The following is a 20,790-nucleotide window of genomic DNA, read 5'->3' as shown; positions in this document are numbered from 1 at the left end:
TAGAAAGGCCTGGTGGGCCAGATCCGGCTCACAGGCCATATTTTGCCTGCTCCTGTACTACATCCTATTTGAGATGTGAAGACCAGAACTGCACACTGTATTCAAGATGTGAGTGCACTGTGAATTTGTATTGTGGCATAACACTTTCTGTTTTGTTTCCAATTCCCTTCTTGATGATATCCAGTATTTTGCTCCCTGTGCACTAGCAATATGGTGTAATGGGATCTAATGCAGGATCCCACAGTGTACATCTAGGAAGCATGAGTGCTGGAATCCTGCATCAGATCCTATTGCACCTTTTCACTGATGTTTGTCCGGGGCCTGACGAACACAAATAGTCTCTCTACAATTAAGTATTTCAAAAGGAGAGCTATTAGACTGTAATCTCCCTTTCAGTCAGTTCCTTAGGCATCTCATAATTATAGGATCCCTCCCATCTTCTCCAGATTTGCTACTAACTTCCAGCTTTGCTTAAATCTAGCCAGATTAGATCCACTGTATTGCCCTTGTCTAAGAAGTCAGTTTTCCTATCACAGAATGATATTAAGTTGGTTTTACACTGTCTTCCTTGGATAAAACTATATGGTGTTTTATCAAATATTTTGTTTACCACCATATCTCTGGATCGTCCTTTCCTTAAATATCTGTTCTAAAATAGATATCAATTTAACACTTTAAGTTGTATTAAAGGCTATTGCTGAGCATGTTGTTACTGCTCACAAATATCAACATTAGCCTATTCAGTAAGATTTTCTTAAATTCTCTTTCTTGTATCCCATGTTCCTTATATGCTACTATCATGTAGAGAAGAGGTTCCTAAACTTTTTCTTATCGTGTACGCCCTTCCAGTTTTACCAGCTGCCACATACCCCTATCAGCATACGTTCTATATTGTATCCTCTTAAATTCCAATTATTATTATGAAAATTAAATCCACCATTACACAATTTCTCCCACATACCCCCAAAGATGTCTTGTGTACCTCCAGGGGTACACAAACCACAGTTTGGGAACCCCTCATGTAGAGGATAAAAATAAAAAATAAATTATACTTATTTGTGCTATCTTTAACAAGTGAGTAAAAGGGATTTTTTCATGATATTTTGCCATTCTTTAGCTTATTCCATGGATCTCAAAATAGTCTTCACATGTTAAAATCCAAATCTTGGACACCTATAATCAACTGAAAAAGTCCCTGTGACTTTAACAATTCTTGGTCTTACCTGTTTAATCAAGCTAAGGGGCAGAACAATATGTACCTAGTGAAGTAAAAAAATCTCTTAAGAAAACCCTGAGTTTGCCTCTGAATTTTCTTTCAAAATCATTCAAGAACACAACTATAATATTATTGTTATGAATATAGTATACCTTTGTCTCTAACATATCCTAAGATAGTCCTTTCCCCTTCTATGAATAACCATATGTCTAAATAATTACATGTGGAAATTTTTGGAGAAAGTCATGAAGTTTATTCCATGATGTCACTCTTTTGTCAACAATATGAAGGCTACATTTGTTAAAATTAAACTCTTCCTTGGCAATTCAAAATAAAAGAAGGGTCCTAAGAAGAACCATGTACAGTGGAAATCCTCTTATGTACAATCCCTCTGCCCCCAAAATCTCCTGCAGACACTGTTCTGGAAGAGGATCCCTGATTACTACCCCACCACAGGGCTTAAGTTGTGCAGTGAGCCTTGCACATCTTCTCTACACCCAAGAGCTGTAAGCAAATTCCACTGTATTATTTTCTGATGACTCTCCACTTCAAAAACGAAAAAAAAAAAGGTAGTAGAGGAAATACAATCACCTGAGGGCTGAAACTAAAAATAAGAAATTTACATTAACAAATTTACATTCAAAAATTCACATTTGAGCAAGTTCTAACCTGTGATAGGGGAAGAATGAAAGTGTCTCCTCAACCTTACCTACAGCATCTATTCAGAAATGCAATAATAGAAAACACCTCTACATACACGTTACAAAGCAGCTTTCCACCTCATTATACTTACGATAAAAATCTAATACTCTGGAAAATTCAATATGCTGGTTAAAAGGTTTTAGTAAATTTGAGAGAAGAGTCTCACCTTTTGTTAATATTTGTTATAATGCAATTAAATTAATCTCCTACTGGAGATGGGGGATGGTAAAGGGGGAAGGAGCTATATCATTCCTCTGACATGCCTCTATATGTGCAATTTGAATATGTAAACCCTTTACTTCTCTGGGAGATGAGAAGCAACATGCTAAAAGACTGGGGCATAAGAAAGTTTCTTTGAGTAAGATCAGCAACTAAGATTTTCTTTCAAATCTACAGGCTTCAAGCATAAAAGAAAAGATTACATTACAGATACCCTGTTAGCTCAAAAGAGCTGCTTTCAAACTTTTTTAAAAATCCTATATAATTATATTTAATTGTCTGCATGGCGGTGTTTCACTATACATAGGGTGAACAACTTCTGTAATCCTGAGCAATTTGTAGGAAAGTGCCAATAATATTTTTCTATACCTATGCCTGTATCCCAACATTTCTGATCAATTTCTTGATTTTTAACTGCAATTTTTCCTCAGTTAAAAAAATCCTCACTTAAAAATATAAAATAGTCAGATCAAGAGATTATTCCTTTTAAAAATAGTACTTTTCACTCATATTTTATTTTGTCAGGCCCCAAGATCAGAAGGAGGCGGATGAGATTTTTCTGAGCAACCAAAAGTGTCCAAAGAACCAGGCCTAATTAGAAATCAGTAAGGCATGACACAGACTGTCCACTGAGTTCTTAGAATGTCTTGGGAACCATTTTTATTTCAGAAACAGAGAAAGTTTTTAGGGCAGGAGCTATCTTAGATTTTATTCTGACTATCCAGGATAAGCCATCTGAGAATCTGGAGGAAGAGCGTAATCTGGATGTAAGTGTTCACAAAACAACAATTCATGATTCTAAGGAAAGGAAAGAATGAAAGCAACAGAATAAGAACAACAACTCCAGCCTTCATAAAACTAAGAAAACTGGTAAGTAGGATCTTGTAGGAAAAGAAATCTGTAGGAGAAAAGTAGTGCTGAAGAGCTAGCTGCTATCAATAAAACAGGTTTTGGTGATGTTTTAATGCCATCTATCTCAACCCAGGAAAAACAGCAAGTAGAACAGGAGACCAATATGGCTGTTTCAGGACCCCTTTAATGACTCCCAAATCAAAAGGTAATTGTCCAGGAACAAAGAATGAATATGAAGAAATAGCACAAGCATGTAAAGATAAATCAGAAAGGCTAAAAGCACAAAATGAGTTACAACTAGCAAGGGACATTAAAAACAGCAAGCAAATATATGAGAAATAGATAAATGGTCCTGCTCTTTTTATTGCTTCTTCAACCAAAGTATCCTGGTGTAATTCTACATAAATGGATAGTTCTTCCTTGCTCTTCCTAGCCAACTCCTTCAGTAACAAGTAATGACACACATCTAGAATTTATGATACAAAACCCCCTTTTTGTTACTCACAAATAATTATTTCATTAAAAATAGTGAGTGATCACCAGGGATCCTGGTTTTCTCTGTTTAAAAATCCCAAATTCTCTGATTAACAAACCGAAAATCTGCATTTTTCCACAATTAAAATGGCACTCCATTTTGATATATATATATAGGTATCAGTTAAACATAATGTGTTATTGATATATTTACAATTTTAAAGCAATTTGGAAGCCTACCACTGCCTCAATCGCTATAATAAAATAAATTCTAAATACCTATATATTTTGACATTTGAGTTTGGTTTTATCATCATGGAACATCAGAGCTCCCCCTGCCCCTTTTATTCACCGGTGCAGCTGCAGCTGTGCCCCCCACTGTTTTGTGGCACTGAGCAGCTCTGATATGCTAGTGCTCTGCCCATGCCAGTGCCCCTCACTCCTCACCTACAGGCCCCTCAACCCTGCTGGTGCCCTTCATTCCCAATCCACAGAATCTCATCCCCACCGGTGCCCTTCACTCCTGACTCACAGCCCCTGGCCCTGCCAGTTCACCTCACTCCCAACCCACAGCCTTGTTGGTGCCCCTCACTCCCAAGCCACAGTTTCCCAGAACTGCTACTGCCCTTCACTCCTGACCCAGTGCCCCCAACCCCCCAGTGTATGAGGAAAAGGGAAGTGTGTGTATAGACTACGCATGGGAGAGGCACAGGCAATGTGTGGGGGGTGGCAGAGGTACAGGCAATGTGTCAAGGGGGCTGAGGGCCATGTGTCCCCCTGAAATTTCTGTGCCTATCATGAGGCACAGGACAAGAGCTGCCTTCATGGCCCAGCTGGTGGGACGCAGTGCAGGAGGAGGCCGCCATAGCCCTCAAGGTGAGGCACAACTTGGTTGTACAAAGTTGTGTCTCTGGTGCTGCTGAGCAAGCAGGGGGCACCTCACTTTGGTGGCCACGGTGGTGCAGTGCGCCCTGCTGCACTGGGTCCACCTGCTGGGCCATGGAAGCAACTCCTCCAGAGCCGGTCTGGCCTGTGTACAGCCCCACATCCTGCTGTGGGTACAGAAATCTCAAAAGGCACAGAACCCCTTCCCACCCATCTTGGCCCCCCTGCCACATCGCCTGTGCTGCCCCGCTCCCCCATGCCACCTGTGCCCTGCCCCCCAACACATTGCCTGTGCCTCATTCCCTTCTTCCCCACCCCCATAAACTTACCTGAAGGGAGCTGCAGGAGCTGCCTAGCTGCACATGCACGTGTGCACATGCACATGGAACCCCCTTTGTCCCACTCACCCTAGCCCCAGGCAGCCCCTTGGGGGCAGGAACTCTGCCAGACTGCAAGGGGAAACCTGTGGTCTCCCATGCTTTTCTCCTCTAAGAGGGAAAATCTGCATTTTTTTCTATTAAAGGAGAAAATCCACATTTTTCCAGAGCAAAATGGAAAATCCAGATCCCTGGTGATCATCACTGCAGAACAAAGAAAAAAGGAAATTTAACCCTCATGAAACCTACATAAAACATATCTTCCAATGGGTAGTCTCCTGTTTTAAGATACTCAAAACTGCCTGTTATAAGTTAGTTTTGTTTTTATTTTAAAATCCAAATCTATCAGACTATTTTTTTTCCTTTGGGTAGCTTATGAAAGTATTCACTAGCTATATAAATTTGGTGGCAGGGTAACAACTCAGTTTAAAATACTGTACTCATATGTACTGAGAAAACTATACTATATGGAAGCTACATTAAACTTTGTGTCTTGTGTATGAATACTTTTTGGTAAACTAGATTCCCATTGATTTATTCCTACAGTATCTGGTAAGAAAAATCTGGAAACACATTTTTATACATTCTTATGTAGATACGCACACATATACAAACTAGATTAAATACATATAAAAATGAAATTATACTACCTCCTCCTACAGTTGTAGATCTAGTTAGAGGAGGCTTTACAGTGGTATCTTCCTGCTCATTAAACTGCTTTTTAAGTTCTTCGGCAGATTCTGAATGGAGTAGTAGAAATTCTTTTATGGCAAATGAAGCTTCCTCCTTAACTGGATTTATCATTCTTTGCAGAATTTGGATATCTTCCAGACGGATCTGTGAACAAAGCTTCTCCATCTCTCGCATATTGGCTCGCAGTTGCTGTAATTGTTTAAAATGGTTATTGTAACTGTGTGACAAAGAGATACTCCTATATACCCCCATAGAAAGACTGATGCAACTATCACCTTAGCTATACAGTCAGACCCTGAGTTACGTGGGGGATACATTCCTGAAAAACAGTGCGTAAGTTGAAACTGTGTAACTTGAGGCATTACCGTCAATGGAAAACAGGGGGATCGGGACCTGGGACCAAGATTTGGTAACATTATTTCATAATAAAAGGATATTTAAACACAAAATAATGGAACTAACAGCCTTATTAAAACCTTTACTCCCTGCTACGTGTTCATACAGAGACAAAGCTTTAGCCTTAATTGCCACACCGTCAACAACTGCTCTTTTTGTATTGGTCATTTCATTGATCCAAAGATTAAGGAGTTTCTCAACCTTATCTAAATGAGGAATTCTAATCACCAACAACACTCTCAAACTCACAGGGGTTGTCGTTTTCACACAGCCTCTAATTTTTTGCTCACTTTTTTTAATAGTATGCACAGTCAATTCACTTAAACTGTATTGGTGAGCAATCGACGCAGCACTATTGCCTTCTCTTAATTTACCAAGGATTTCTATTTTCTGGGCCAGGGTGATAGACTTACATGCTCTTTTGGGCACAACATCAAAGGCTTTCTTTGATACCATTTTCACAAATACTCAGGGGTTAGTGTAACCAAAAATGATGGACATTCTTGGAGGAGACGACAAGTGATGCTAACACTATGTAAGCAGACTCCAAACTAACAACCGCTCCACCACACAGTGTAAATGTGAAGCAGGGTATTGTGTAAATTGAAACATTGTCACATTATATAAAGTGCATATACGTAAATCAGTCTAACTCGAAACTGTGTAACTGGGTGTCTGACTGTATTTTTATTTTTAGGTAACCAGAAAGTGACATTTCTGTGTTGTATAAATTAAGGAAGTTACTACTTTAATTTTATTTCAAAATTAAAATGTCTAGCAAAATATTGTTCAGCCTTGCAGTTAACCAGCAAATTATATAGTAGTAGAAAAGAAAAATCAACCTACAACTAATCTATTTAGGAAATGCAATAAAAAAAAGTTCCCTGGATTGTGCCATTCTATATTAACAGTATTTAAACTCCCAGGTCTGTGACAACTCTTCTGTAAGAATTCTTTCCCCCAAGTTAGTCTAGCCTACGAGTTATCCAGCAGTGCAGTCACTGGTAAAGATGCACTAATATATCGGTCCGATATTGGATCAGTACGATCCAATATAAAGAAAATTGGCTGTATCGGAAATCAGTCTGATGGGGCCAATAATTTGGCTGATAAAAGCCAGTACATATGCACAGCCACAGTGCAGCACTCAGGTAGCGCTCAAGCACAGCCCAGCAGCGTGGAGAGCTGTCTCCAGCTGGTAAGTCCACTGTGGTAGAAGAGGGGGCGGACAGCTCAACCCCCCTTGCAGTGAGGGAGGGAGTAGGGGCAGGTGCTGCCCAGCCAGGGTGGAGCAGGGCAAATCCCACCGCTGTGCACATGCCAGGAGGCATGGCAGGGAGGGGATGTGTGCCCCCAATCTGTGCAGGGCAAGCAGCTGGGGGCTGCAGCCAGGCTTTTCTCGCCAGGGGCTAAGCTCAGAGTAGGGGCTATGGAGGGGGCTGCAGCCACCGCAAATTTCACCATAGCTCGCTCTCAGTGCCACCACATACCCAGCACAGCCCTGGCTCTTCCCTGCTCAACTCCAACCTCCCCCCCACACAGGGCATGGGACAGAGAGGGAAGGTGGCTCCCTCCCAGCACCGCAGACACATCCACACACCCAGAGCAGCCCCGGCTCTTCCTGGCATGTGGGGGGAGGTGGAGGCTGAACTGGGAAGAGCCAGGGCTGCACTGGGTAGGCAGGCGGCGGCAGCACTGGGAGGGAGCCATGGCAAAATTTAGGGCGATTCCAACACCCGATGACAAGAGCCCAGCCCACAGCTGCAGCTTGCCTGCTTCCCTCTTCCAGATCCAGGGGGCACAAGCCCTCCCCCCGGGGGACGTGGTGGCAGGAGCCGCCCCTCCCCACCCCCCAACAAGTTGCACCTGTCCTGCACCCTGCCATGGCTGGGCAGTGCCTGCCTCTACCCCTGCCTCTGCCTCCTCCCTCACTGCAGCATGGAGGTTTGAGCTTCCCCGCTTCCTTTCCACCACAACGGGCTTACCAGCTGGAGGCAGCTCTCCGCACCGTATCAGAAATCAGATCAGTATCAGCCAATACGGCTCCTTAAAAATCAGATATCAGTATTGGCCCCAAAAATCTCTATCAGTGCACCCCCAGTCACTGGCTATGCATCCCTTCACCTATCCTAATGAACTAACAATAATTAAGGAAGCAGCTGCTGACATTTGGTACCTAAGTCATATGGTACAGCCCCAGTTACATGAGTCATAATTAAAACTTTGCTTAGATTATGAATGTATCCCAGTTGCCATCAGTTGAGCTACTGTAGCATAATTCCTAACATAAGTAAAGCTATTATTAACAACAATGGTGCTGAGAGGTGCACAGATATATTGGTGCCATATCAGATCGGCACCAATAAAAGGAAAATCAGCATTATTGGCTATCAGCTTTTTTTGGCTGGTGTAGCCGATAATGTACAGATAAATATCCCTTCTGATCAAGGCCCAGGATAGCATGTGCACATGCACAACTGCAGCGTGCACGTAGCCAAGAGCATAGCCAGGCAGTGTGGAGAGCAGCGCCCCCCAGCTAAGTGTGTGGAAAGGAAGGGGCATGCGGGACGGAAGGGACATGGTGGGGCAGATTGAGGCCTCCACAGTAAGGGAGGGAGTGGGGCAGAAGCGGGGACTGGGTGGGAGCACTGGCCAGCCAGGGCAGTGAATGGGACCCTGGGGCTGGGGCTGGGGCAGGGAGTGGGACGGAACTGCAGGTGGCTTACCCAGGGCACATGGGAGGAGGCGGGGAGGCAGCTCCCCACTGCTGAGCACATCCCCAAGGAAGGCATGGGGGGCATGTGCTCCCCCCAGATTTGGCCGTGGGGCAAAGACGGACTGCCCACTGTGGCCTTGGGGCTGTCCACCTTGCTGCCTTTTGTCCCAGGAGCCCTGAGCCAGCTGCACACCCCCTACCTGCCAGGCAACAGTGGGGACAGCAAGTTGTGCCTCCTGCTGCTGACACAACAGGCAAGGGACATGGCGCAGCCAGTGCACAGTTCCCAGGGCAAAGGCAGCAGAGCAGAGAGCCCCAAGCCCGCAGCAGGCAGCCCACATCCACCCTCACCCCACTCGATTCTGCTCCTAAAAGCATTGCCGAGCTTAAGTGGTGGCAGCAGTGCTTGAACTAAAGCTCATTTGACAAGCTTTAGTTCAAGTGCCCCCACTGCCATTTTAAAGTGCCAGGATATTGATCCCCTGGAAGAGCCGCCCGCATTATCCCTCTTCCCCACCCCAGCCCTGGGGTCCCTTTCACTGCCCTGGCTGGGCAGTACCCCCTGCCCCGGCTTCAGCTCCAGCCCCTGCCCCACTCCATCCCTTACTATGGGAGCTTCAATCTCCCTCCTCCATGCCCCATCACTCACTCATGCCCATTCACTTGCAGGTAAGTCTCTGGAAGGGCTCTCATGCTGCTCATCTGTGCTCCTATAAATCAGTTATTGGATCAGTATCAGCTGATATGCCTGGTGAATAATCGGCTATCAGTATTGGCCAAGAAAATCTGTCAGTTCACCCCTAATGCTTATCCCTATTTGAAAGAGGATTCTCTCCAAGAATATGTCTTTGGCTGGCCTGCTTTTGCCCCTCACCCTTGCCCCATCAGTGGCTAAGGTGTTCCAGTCCTCACTGTTACATCAGTAGTAACAACTATGCTAATCATCAAATGAGGACAATTCTCTCCGAATTGCTCACCTGAACAAAACAGATAAGAGCTAAACATCACAGAAGCTAACCAGACTTGCAACAGTAAATACCCAGTTCAGCCACAGCCAACTCACCCATCAAAAACGCAAGTTACATGATCCATAAGAAAAACATGAACAAGCAGGTAACACTGTCAGTACATATCAGAACTCAACCCCATGGACATAACAGATTGGACTGCTTAGAGCACTGATGCTTTTAGCACATTTGCTGAAATGTACTTTATATTTGTACCTGTTTAGGGGCTTACAGGTCAAAACCAGAACCTTGAATTGTACCTGGAAAGATATCTGCAGCCAGTACAGACTCTGAAGTACTGGACTGATAGGAAATCCACCCGCACAGGAAGGTGGGCTGTCATGTTCTATACCAGCTGCAGTCTCTGAATGGTCATCAACGAAAACCCCACTCAAAACAAACTGTGGTAATTTAGCTTTGAGGTTACTAAAGTATAGATGATGGTGGCCAGATCTAAATCTGAAAAAAAGGGTTGCAGCTTTCTCACCAGAAAGAATATGTGAAAGGCTCCCCTAATTATCACTGCAACATGAAGATCCACATGCAGTACGAATTCAGGAGTACCCCAAGACAGTGAATCTGTGTGACTTAATGTAATGCCCCCAAGGTCATTAAGTCTGCCATCAACCTTGTTTTCTCTGGATTCAATTTTAAATGGCTCACCAACATCCAGTCCCTCAACTGTAGTCAGGCACTGGATAAGGATAGATTGTACAGCCTCAGTCAGATGAGAGAGAGACAGAACTAGAACTGAATATCATCCATATACTGATGGTACCTCACTCCAAATCTCCGCACAATCTCAACCAATGGCCTCATATTGAACAGGAAAGATGACAGCATGGAACCCTGGAGGACAGGTCCCAAGGGGACGATGAGCTCTCACCCATCACCACCCTGTGGGACCTCCCTGCTGAAAAGATTGGAACCAATTAAAAGCAGTCCCATGAATAACCACCAGGTCACATAAACATGTTATCAACACCTCATGGTCTACTGTTTCAGAAGTCATTAAAAGATCTAGTAAGATCAAAAGAACACAATTCTGCCTGTAGAACTGCAAGCTAAGATAGTCACCCAAGGCCACAAGCATTGTGTCTGTGCTATATCCAGGATGAAAGCCAGACTGATGGGTCCATGAATCCAATAGCATACAAATATGACTGCTGTTGCCTCCTGAAACACCCACTGAATGATGTTGCCCAAAACAGAGAGGTTGGGCACAGGGCAATAGCAACCTTCAATGTAATCATCAGGAGACAATCTCTTCCATATGTGCTGGATAATCACAGACTGAGCATCTAGTACCCTCTCCTCCTGAAAAGAACCACTGACATCCTCAACCAGCAGTGGGCCCAGCCTCCCCCAGCTGGTTTTTACCAGCCAGGTGGGCATGAGTCCACTTCACAACTCATAAAATACATCCTCCAAATGCATCCTCTGAAACAACTACTACAACTGATCCATAAAACCAGAAAAGACTGAGCTTCCCCAACCCTAAACACTGCCTCTGCTGCAGCTAAACTGGAAGTTCCCAAGCTGTGATGGATATAAGTGATTTTGTCTGCAAAAAAGATGACAAACTTTTCACAGCAAATGGCAGATGATTCAGTTTCCAAGCAGTTAACCAATGCAGGTTAAACAGGCCATTCACCCCCTGGAACAGCTCCCCTGGATTACACCTTGCAGATTTAATGGTAAAAGAGAACCAAAGCTTCTTTGGATCTGTGCTGCTATCAGAAGGCTTCAGCATGGGTTGAGAGCCAACAAACATTATTGTTTGATGAGCAATGTCAGTTCACTCAGCTCCATACAAAGCAAACAAGAGGCTGCAAATCACATGGAATTTAAAAACTATTAGACAAAATAGTTCACATTATCCAACATACTGGTGGGTAACAGAAAGGGCACTTTTGAAAGCAGGCTCCTTTGTGGAGGAATTGTTAAAAATATACAGAAAATAGTACAGTTCAAATTATATCACTTGTTGGTTTAGAATAATTTTAATATTGCAATAAAAAGAGTATTAACTGAATTACATTGTAAACAAATATTCATTCATTAAACCATTTATTATTTCTTCTGAATATTATGTTTACAACTGAATGAGGAAAAGAATGGTTTAGGTGAGGTGACTTTGAAGGAACAGTTTTCTTCATTAATGTTAAATGGTTAAAATAAGGCAATAATCCATACCTGAAAATGAAGGAAGTAGAAGTTGTTTGTTTTAATTACATATTCTGGATACTAAAATATTTTAAATCCATGGGAAAAAACCATAATAAAATATAACAAGAGATAAAGGAAATGAATCCAACCACCATTAAGCTCTGTACAAATTGTGGGAACAGTCATTGTAAAAAGCATATTAAACAACCAAGGAAAGGAGAGAACTATTGATTCATAAAATCAATTATGAAATTAATTATGGTTATACTATTTTGTATGTTTAGCTTAATACTATCACTAGTCAATCTTACTCTACAATTTTCAAAATTAATCCTAGATTTAAACATTGTTTACCAATTATTATAAGACACCAAGTTGAATTAGAAATTTAGTAAAAATAAAGTTCCTCATAATTTTTTTAACCTCAATCTAATAATCTAGAATTTCCTTTCCCACTCCCACCCCCCCACTTTTGCTTTTACAGAGACAGAAACTGATCTTCATCGCTATCCACAGGGCAGATGTATTATTTTTTGAAAAATGTAAAATTTGTCAAAAAAACAAAATGGGAATATCTAGTGACCCATAATTTCTTTTAATCAGCTTCAAAAGATCTAGCCAAAGACCAGTATGATCAAAAATGAATAACTATCCTTCAGGTAGTTAAGGCTGCTATTAAATCCCCCCTCAGTCTTCTCTTCTCCAGACTAAATAAGCCCAGTCTCCTCAGCCTCTCAAGAAGTCATGTGCCCCAGCCCTCAAACCATTTTTGGCATGTGCACCTGCCCTCTTCTGGACTCTCTCCAGTTTGTCCACATCCTTTTTGGAGGGGGAGGGTGGAGGGGGAGCAAAGAGAGGCGAATAATCACTTGCCTCGATCTGCTAGCAATACTCCTACTAATGCAGTCCAGTATGCCATTAGCCTTCTTAGCAGCAAAGGCACATTGTTGACTCATGTTCAGTTTCTTAATCACTGTAATCCCCAGGTCCTTTTCTGCAGTGTTGCTGCTTAGTCAAGTTGCCCCAAACCTGTAGCAATGCATGGGATTATTTTCTCCTAAGTGCAGGACTTTGCACTTATCCTTATTGAACCTCATGAGATTTCTTTTGGTCCCATCCTCCAATTTGTTGAGGTCTCTCTGAATTCTAGCTCTCCCCTCCAGTGAATCTTCTACCCCACCCCCCTCAGGTTGGTGTCTCCTGGAAACTTGCTGAGGGTGCACTCTATCCCCTCTTCTAGGTCGCTGATGAACACAATGGTGGCATCGATCCCTGGGGCACTCCACTTGATACATGCTGCCAACTAGACACTGAGCCATTGATTACTACCTTCGAGTCCAATGATCCAGCCAGTTTTCTATCCACCTTAAAGACATTTTCACACATGCTCCAGGGATGGGGGGGTACTTTAATTAGGGCGGCTCCAAGAGCGCCTGTAGCATCTCAAATATTCAGTGCTCTGTGTTTCAAAATGGTGGAAGAGGCGCTTTAACTAAACCTCATTCAATGAGCAGCATTCCTGCATGTGTATAGGCACCCTTCCAATCCATTCATCCAACCCATACTTCCTTAATTTGCTTATGAGAATGTTGTGGAAGGCCACATCAAAAGCCTTGCTGAAGTCAAGGTATAACATGTTCACTGTTCTTCCTGCATCCACAGAGCTAATCATCATAGAAAGCAATCAGGTTGGTCAAGCAAGACCTCAATGAATCTATGCTGACTGTTCCTAATCACTGTCTCCTCCAAGTGCTTAGAAATGGATTCCTTGAGGACTGAGGACCTGCTCCGTGATCTCTTCAGGGACTGAAGTGAGACGGAGGGTCAGCCACCAGTCAATCTTCCCTTTTTTATAGATGGGCACTATATTTGCCTGTTTCCAATCATCTGGGGACTCTTCCACTCAACAGACGTTCTAAAAAATAATGGCCAGCTGCTCTGCAATCACATCAGCGAACTCCCTCAGCACCCTTAGGTATAGGTATATCATGTCTGGCCCCATGGACTTGCACACAACCAAAAGTATCCACAAGTTTGGTGCCCATGTTGAAATGTAATTTTAACAGGTACTAAACACCTGCAATTTCTACAGGATCCTTCAAATCATCTCAATGAAAAAACTGCATACAACTCTGTCACAAACTTAATGTATGTTAGGACTATATTATTTTCAAAACCTGTACAGCACACCTAACAACAAAATATATTTTTATCGCAGAACAGAAGAGTGGGGAAGGCAGCAAAGTTATAGTTGGAAGGTGGCAGCTGATGGATGCCTGAATGAGACATTTCATGTCAGCAAGAAAATTCTTGGGTCCTTCAATGTTCTGGCAGTGTAAGAGTTGTAGCCATGATGGCCCAGGAATTGTGAGAGGCAAAACTCTTTGTGCGTGATATCTTTTATTGGGACAACTGCATTGTTGGATAAAGTTAGACAGGCTTTTGAATGCGAGGCATTCAAAAGGAACCTGATGAAGAATGCAGTTGGTCCAATAAGTTATCACCCATAAGAGCCTCGTCTCCAATGTAGATCCTTCAACTCTTTCATTCTAGACTCCCTAATGTTGTGGGAGGAGGGAAGTTTTAGATAGAATAAAATAAATTGTAATACTATGATTGGGCATCAGCTAGGTTGTAGTGAAAACTTCTTTAAGTCTATTTTAACAAAGTGCCAAATATTTTAAATTAGGCTAATATGTAACTTGAAATGTATTTTCCTAGTGAACTCCTATACCTTCAAGTATTATCTAAAATTTTGAAAACCTACAAAATTAGCAAAATATATAATCCTCTATTTTATCAACGATGCATTTCACAGCTGTGATGCATGCTCACGTTTGCATTTTGTTTCCCTGATTTTGTCACTGTCACAGAACCCACTAAATTTTGAGGCATTCAAGGGACATTATGCATGTTTTCTCGAGTCTGGTTACCAATATGGCATGTGAAATCTTGTTGGAAAACCAATGTTATGTTATATTAATTTATGTCACTTAAACCACTGTGTAGATTATGTTAAGCTGTCTGAAGGGCACATCTACATGTGCATTAAGGCACTTTTCCTTTAAATTTAGCATTAAATTTAGTATCTCCAATGTGAGGTACTAAACAAAAAAGCACCATGCTGTGTAAATCCGCAATAACAAATGTGCATGGTTTTTAAGTGACACAATGCACAGTAACCTGTTTTACTGTCCCTTAGTAATATGTAATAGCGTAGTTTTTTACGTTACGCTTTAATGTGCAGTAAAATAGGCTACTGAGCATTAAAGCACACATGTAGATGTGCCCTGTATGTACCATTGTACCACTGGGCGTGGTTTAGTCAAAGGAACTGAGAAATGTGTACTTAAATAAGAGAAAGTAGGCAAAACTGTTAAGTATTTCTTGCCATTGGGCCACTAGGACAAGAACAACTGCCATTCCGATACACAGACAGAAGGGACTATTGTCAGGAGGGGCACTGAAGGTATTGATCCCTGTAATGGAAAAAAACCCTCTCCATAATAACCCCATAATGGGACATTAGCTAGAGCAATTCCAGATGCCCCAGGAAGGAAAGAAATTTCTGGAGGATACTTAAGACATGTCAGCAATAAGAACAATGTTGCTGCAGGAGGTGGGAGTGGCTTGGAGGTATTTAGGGATTATCTATGAGGAAATTATGGTATTTGGATGATCCCAAGCTTTGAGAGAGACTTAGTACTCAGGCCTAGCAAAATCAGCAGGAAGGCTGATCTCTAGAAATACTTGCAGTGAGGCTAGGCAGTAGCCAGATGAATGGTCAGAAATTTTACTTGTCTTTGTTCTGTCTTTCAACTATATAGTAATTTTTTTGTTTTCTTCTAGACAGTAAATCCTTTTGTTGTTTTGTCTCCTAATTGACTGTGCTAAAGTCTGACCTCAGGGCAATACCCCCGCCTCCCCCCGATTAGCCCATTCTACGGAAAATGGGACGTAAAATTCTTTCATAACCCAAAGGGAAACAACTTGGAGCTAGCAGAATGTTCCCATACTGCAGCTGTCTGATCTAATATAATGGCAGTATACCTGATGCTTGTGGGAATAAGGTGTATACTATGGAAAACCTTGGGGAGAAATCTGGGGATACCCCTGGGCTGGGTTTGTGACAATCATGCTGTACCTGCTTTGTCAAAAAAACCCTTAAAAAATAATCGAGGGACGCAAAGAAAATCCAATACTAATAAGTAAAAGTACACTAAATATATGTAAGGACTGCTGTAATTCAGGCTTCAGCAGGAGGGTGGGGGGGGAAAGTAGGCTCTCTGCAGGCTTGCTGGAGCCAATTTCAGACATTTTTCAAGACAGGCTCATATGCCTCTGATTTGCTGGGGGAGCCTGCCATGGGGCTGACTGCTATTGAACAGCAGCACATAGGCACTTCTTCAGCTGTTAAGAAAGTAAAGTTCACCACTTATCAAACGACTTTTAAGTAAAGCTTACCACTTAGAATTCCTAATGAAATCGTAAGAAATAAACTTTATTAAACAACAGCTGTTACTGAGTGCCACATTATCCCAGCCAGGGCTTTGCTTAGATGGCTGGATGTGGAGCTAGTTGAGTGAGGCTAGGGATGGGGGGAGAGGTCTGCCCCCATAGCCAGGGGTGGGGCAGGGGCTTCCTGAGCCCTGCTTTGCTTTGCTGCCATGAGGGGATATTCCCCCTCCCCTCTTCTGTGTGGTGGGGCAGAGCAAGGCTCAGAAGACCTGTGCCAGATGCCTAACCCTAGCCAGGCATGGGATGCAGGGTGCCCCTGGTGCTTCCCCACACCCGACCAAGATCTCCTGAGCCCTGTTCTGCCCCTCTGCGCAGAGAAGGCGAAGGAGGAAATTCCTTTCTGCTCCCACATGGCAGCAAATCAAAACAGGGCTCAGGAGAGCCATGACAGGCAGGGAGAAGCCCCTGCAGCAGAGGCACCCTGCATTCCATACCAAACTGTGGGGGCAGGAATACAGCATGCCTATGCCTGCATCCCCTAGGGCAGGGGGTACTTACCTGCTCCACTCTAGGCAGGGCTTTTAAACTTCCTGCTAAAGTGAGGAATCAAAGAACCCAATAGGCTCCATTAAAAGCCCCAGGATACATTCAAAGAGTATTGTGGTTACAGAGCTAGGCAAAATTCTAGAAATACTGAAATTAATGCTATACAGCCAGCACTAACTATTCTTCTATCCAGATAATTGTATTACATTGTAAGTCACCATGTCTCAAGTAACAGAATAGCAGATCATACAATTTTTCTACAATCTTAATTACATGCATCACATCTTGCAGTGTTGTGTATTACATTTTCTGTACAGCATTTAAGCAAACACCATGCTTATACAACACTCACAAAGAAAAACAATATAGAGTAGCAGAACTAAAAATGACTGGAGCAAAAGATTAGTAGGGCTCAGTATCCCAGACCTGACCTCAGACTATGACAAGGGACTGGAAGGGGGATTAAATCCAATGTGGACACCTGTTACAAAAGACCTCAAAATGCTGGATCTAGAAGCAAAGCCCTGACAGGGACAGGCTGCACCACACACATGCTCATAGAGTATAGTCATAGTGGACTCTTCTGCAATTTTGATAAACTGTTCAAAGGTAAAAGTCCAGCTAGAAGCAGATGCATCCTAGAGATCAGCTTATGGCTACACAGATGTTGTCACCACTAGGGTTTTAGCTTCTTTGACCATAGGGTGGTGTTCTAAGATGGACTGCTAGGAAGAAATGGGGTCCACGTGACCAAGAATAAGAAAAATGTCTTTGCATAAAGGCCTGCTAACCTAGTGAGGAAGGCTTAAAATAGGGGTGCACAGATAAAGATTTTTTTGGCCAATACTAATGCCCAATTACTAACCAGCCATATTGGCCAATACCGATCTAATAAGCCGATATGCAGCCTGGCATCTTGGAGGGCGGCATCCAGTTGGTAAGTCTGTGGAGAGGAAGAGGCGTAGATCGAGGCTGCCACAGTAAGGGAGAGAGAGGGACAGGGACAGGACCTGGCCAGCCAGGGGGCGCCATGAGATGGTGCCGCAGGCGGCACATCTGGGGGGCAGGAAGAGGTGCACATGTGCACAAATCCAGGGGGGCACATGCCCCAATGCCTCCCCCAGGACTGTGAGTAGCGGCAGGAGCCACCCCCCCTCCTCACCCTCCCACACCCCCAGATCAGCCTCCCATGGCTTTGCCCTGCGTCCTGCTCCTCCCTGGCTGGACAGTGCCTATCCCTAGCCCTGCCCCATTCCCCCCCTCACCATGAGCGCCTTGAAAATTTCAGATCCATTAGCTATCCTCTTTGAGAATTCATGGAGGTTGGACGAGGTCCCGGATGATTCAAAAAGGACAAATATAGTGCCTGTCTTTTAAGAAAGGGAGGAAGGAGGATCCAGGAAATTACAGACCAATCAACCTGACCTCAGTATCTGGAAATATCATGGAGCAGGTCCTCAAGAACTCTATTGTGAAGCATCTAGAAGAGAACAAGGTGATCAGGAAGAGCTAGCACAAATTCACCAAGAGCAAATCATAGCTGATGTCCTTCTGTGACAAGGTGACAGGCTCTGTGGATAAGGGAAGAGCACTACATGTGATATACCCTGACTTTAACAAAGCCTTTGACATAGTCTCATATGACATTCTCATTAACACGCTAAAAAAATAGAGTAGATGAAAATACTGTAAGATGGTCAGTTAGATTATTGTATCCTTTGTACTCCATGAGCCGTCATCCATGGCTCAAAGCCTAGCTGGGAGGACATATCAAGTGGGGTTACCCAAGGGTCTATCCTAGGTCTATTACCATTCAACATCTTTATTAATGACTGAGATGACAGGACTAAGTGCAACCACTTGAATGAAAGGATGCTTAGCAAATTTGTAGATAACACCAAGTTTTGTGGAATCACAGACACGCTGGAGGACAAGGCTAGGGTCCAGAATGACCCAGATAGACTGGAGAAGTGGTCCGCAATCAATCAGATAAAATGCAACAAAGACAAATGCAAAGCCCTGCACTTAAGACAGAATAATTGCGTGCATAAATACAGACTGGGGAATGAGTAGGTAGGCAATAGTACCGAAGAGAAGAACTTGAGGGTTGCAGTAGACTTAAGCTGAACATGAGCCTTCATTGTGCTCTTGTTGCAAAGAAAACCAAGAGCATATTGAGCTGTATGAATGGAAGTGTCACTGTCCAATCAAGGGAAGTGACTCTTGGGCTCAGTTTACCACTGGTGAAGCTTCCTCTGGAGTCCTGTGCACAGTTTTGATTTACACACTTCAAGAGGATGTGAACAGATTGGAGAGTCCAATGCAAAGCAACAAAAATTACCAGGGGCCTAGGAAGCAAGACTTACAAGGAAAGGCTGAAAGAATTATGATTATTTAGTCTAGAAAGGAGAATACTGAGGGAGGATATATCAATAGTAGGGCTGTGCGAAGCTTCAGTTTCTGTTTCGATTCAGTACAATTCAGTGGCCAAATGTGCAAATCCAAATCAAATGAGAGGAACCTTTAATCTTTCCAAATTGAATTGGAAGCCTCCAAATCAATTTGAGAGATTTAGACATAGACACAGCTTTAAACATTTTTTCTACATACCTCTAGGCAGGGCTGTCCTGGGACCGCCCCAAGCCCCATGCTTTGTGGGGCCCTGTGGAGTGGGGCAGAGCAGCAGTGGCGCAAAACTGGGTGGAGCAGTGGCTCCGCATCCAGCCACTCACTACCCACCCCCTCCCCTCACTGCTGATGCTGCCACCACCATCTTCTTTGAGTCTGGAGCCATGGGATCGAAGCTGGGGTGGGGCCCCGCATGGGCTGATTTGCCCCACACCCCACTCAGGTCAGCTCTGCCTCTAGGTAGCAGAGGCTCGTGAACACTATGATGCTGGGGCATATGGAGCTTCCCACAGGAGCACAGGAGGCTTCCCAGCATGCTCGGCAGCAGACCTGGAAGTGGACCAGAAGCACTTCCAGTTCCACCAGGGAGTGTGTTGGGGGCCTCCCTGTGCACCTTCCCCCCTGCCCCAGTTTGGCAACTAGGCCTCCTGGGTCTGGGGTGACACCCAGGGTCCCCCTGCAGCCGACTGCCAACTCAGGACACCTGGGGTTCCCCTACAGCCAATGGTCAACCCAGGGAGGTCCACTTTGGGTGCTCCACCGAGCACATGGAGGGCCCCCCCGCACTCCTGTGGGATGTTCCATGTGTTCCAGCATCTCAGCATTCACAAGCTGTGCCCTCTACCACAAGGTATGTAGAAAAAACATTTACAGCAATGACCTTGAGCTGCAAGACAGAAAGTTTAGGTTGAAGATTTGGAGGAACTTTCTGACTATGAGGGTGGGCAAGCATTGGAACAAGCCACCTAGAAAATCTATGGAATCTGGACCCCTGGACATTTTCAAAAGCTGATTGGACACATACTTAGCTGGATGGTTTGAGCAGAGGGCTGGACTAGAAGACTTTGAAAGGTCCCTTTCAGCCCTACTTCTCTATAGTACTACTTGAAACTAGCCTTATTTCAGTGAAAATACAGTGAATCATATACATAATCTAATTATCTCAAAGAGTCTCAAAATTGTTTAGCATTGGCCTATGCCCTGAAATTAAAAGGAAGTATTATTATTGCGAGAGTTGGCCAAAAGTGTAAATTTTTGAAAATCTCACCCTCTACATACACAAATTTTAAAAACTATTCCAATATTTAAAATAAATGGTTAAAAAAGTTGTACAAGTTTTATTGCAAAATAAATTTTCTACAGACTAAATCGTATCTTTTGGGGGTCTCTTTATAACCTACAGAAGCAGGAAGTTGGCTGCCATGGTCCCCTTGCTTTATCTGTGGCAGGTTAGGATGTCATGCCTTATGTTGTGCAAGGGCTGATGGTAATTTTTACTAAGAAGTTAGATTATCGATTTGTTTAAGATGGTTTAGATAGGAATGATTCTGTCTCAGGCAGGGAGTTGGACTAGATGACCTATGGAGGTCCCTTCCATCCCTACTTCTCTGATTTCTATGAAAGAAGAAGACATTACCACTGTATTACTTTTACTACCTTTTTTAAGTTATA

At 43.4% G+C, this 20,790-nt stretch overlaps 1 protein-coding gene across 2 annotated transcripts in view; it reads right to left on the bottom strand.

Annotated features, from left to right (window-relative positions):
• The window catches only part of STX17 (syntaxin 17), a 69,224-nt gene that overhangs the window by 11,506 nt on the left and 36,928 nt on the right, over positions 1 to 20,790 (bottom strand). For both annotated transcript variants that reach the window (XM_019539855.1, XM_019539845.1), the window contains exon 5: positions 5,376 to 5,607. In XM_019539855.1, coding sequence (XP_019395400.1) covers positions 5,376 to 5,607 — 232 coding nt within the window. The remainder of the gene's footprint in view (positions 1 to 5,375; positions 5,608 to 20,790) is intronic.

Source organism: Crocodylus porosus, unplaced genomic scaffold (assembly GCF_001723895.1).
Source record: "Crocodylus porosus isolate Cpor-Errol unplaced genomic scaffold, CroPor_comp1, whole genome shotgun sequence".
Taxonomy (NCBI): domain Eukaryota; kingdom Metazoa; phylum Chordata; order Crocodylia; family Crocodylidae; genus Crocodylus; species Crocodylus porosus.
This window is presented reverse-complemented; position numbering and strand designations above follow the sequence as displayed.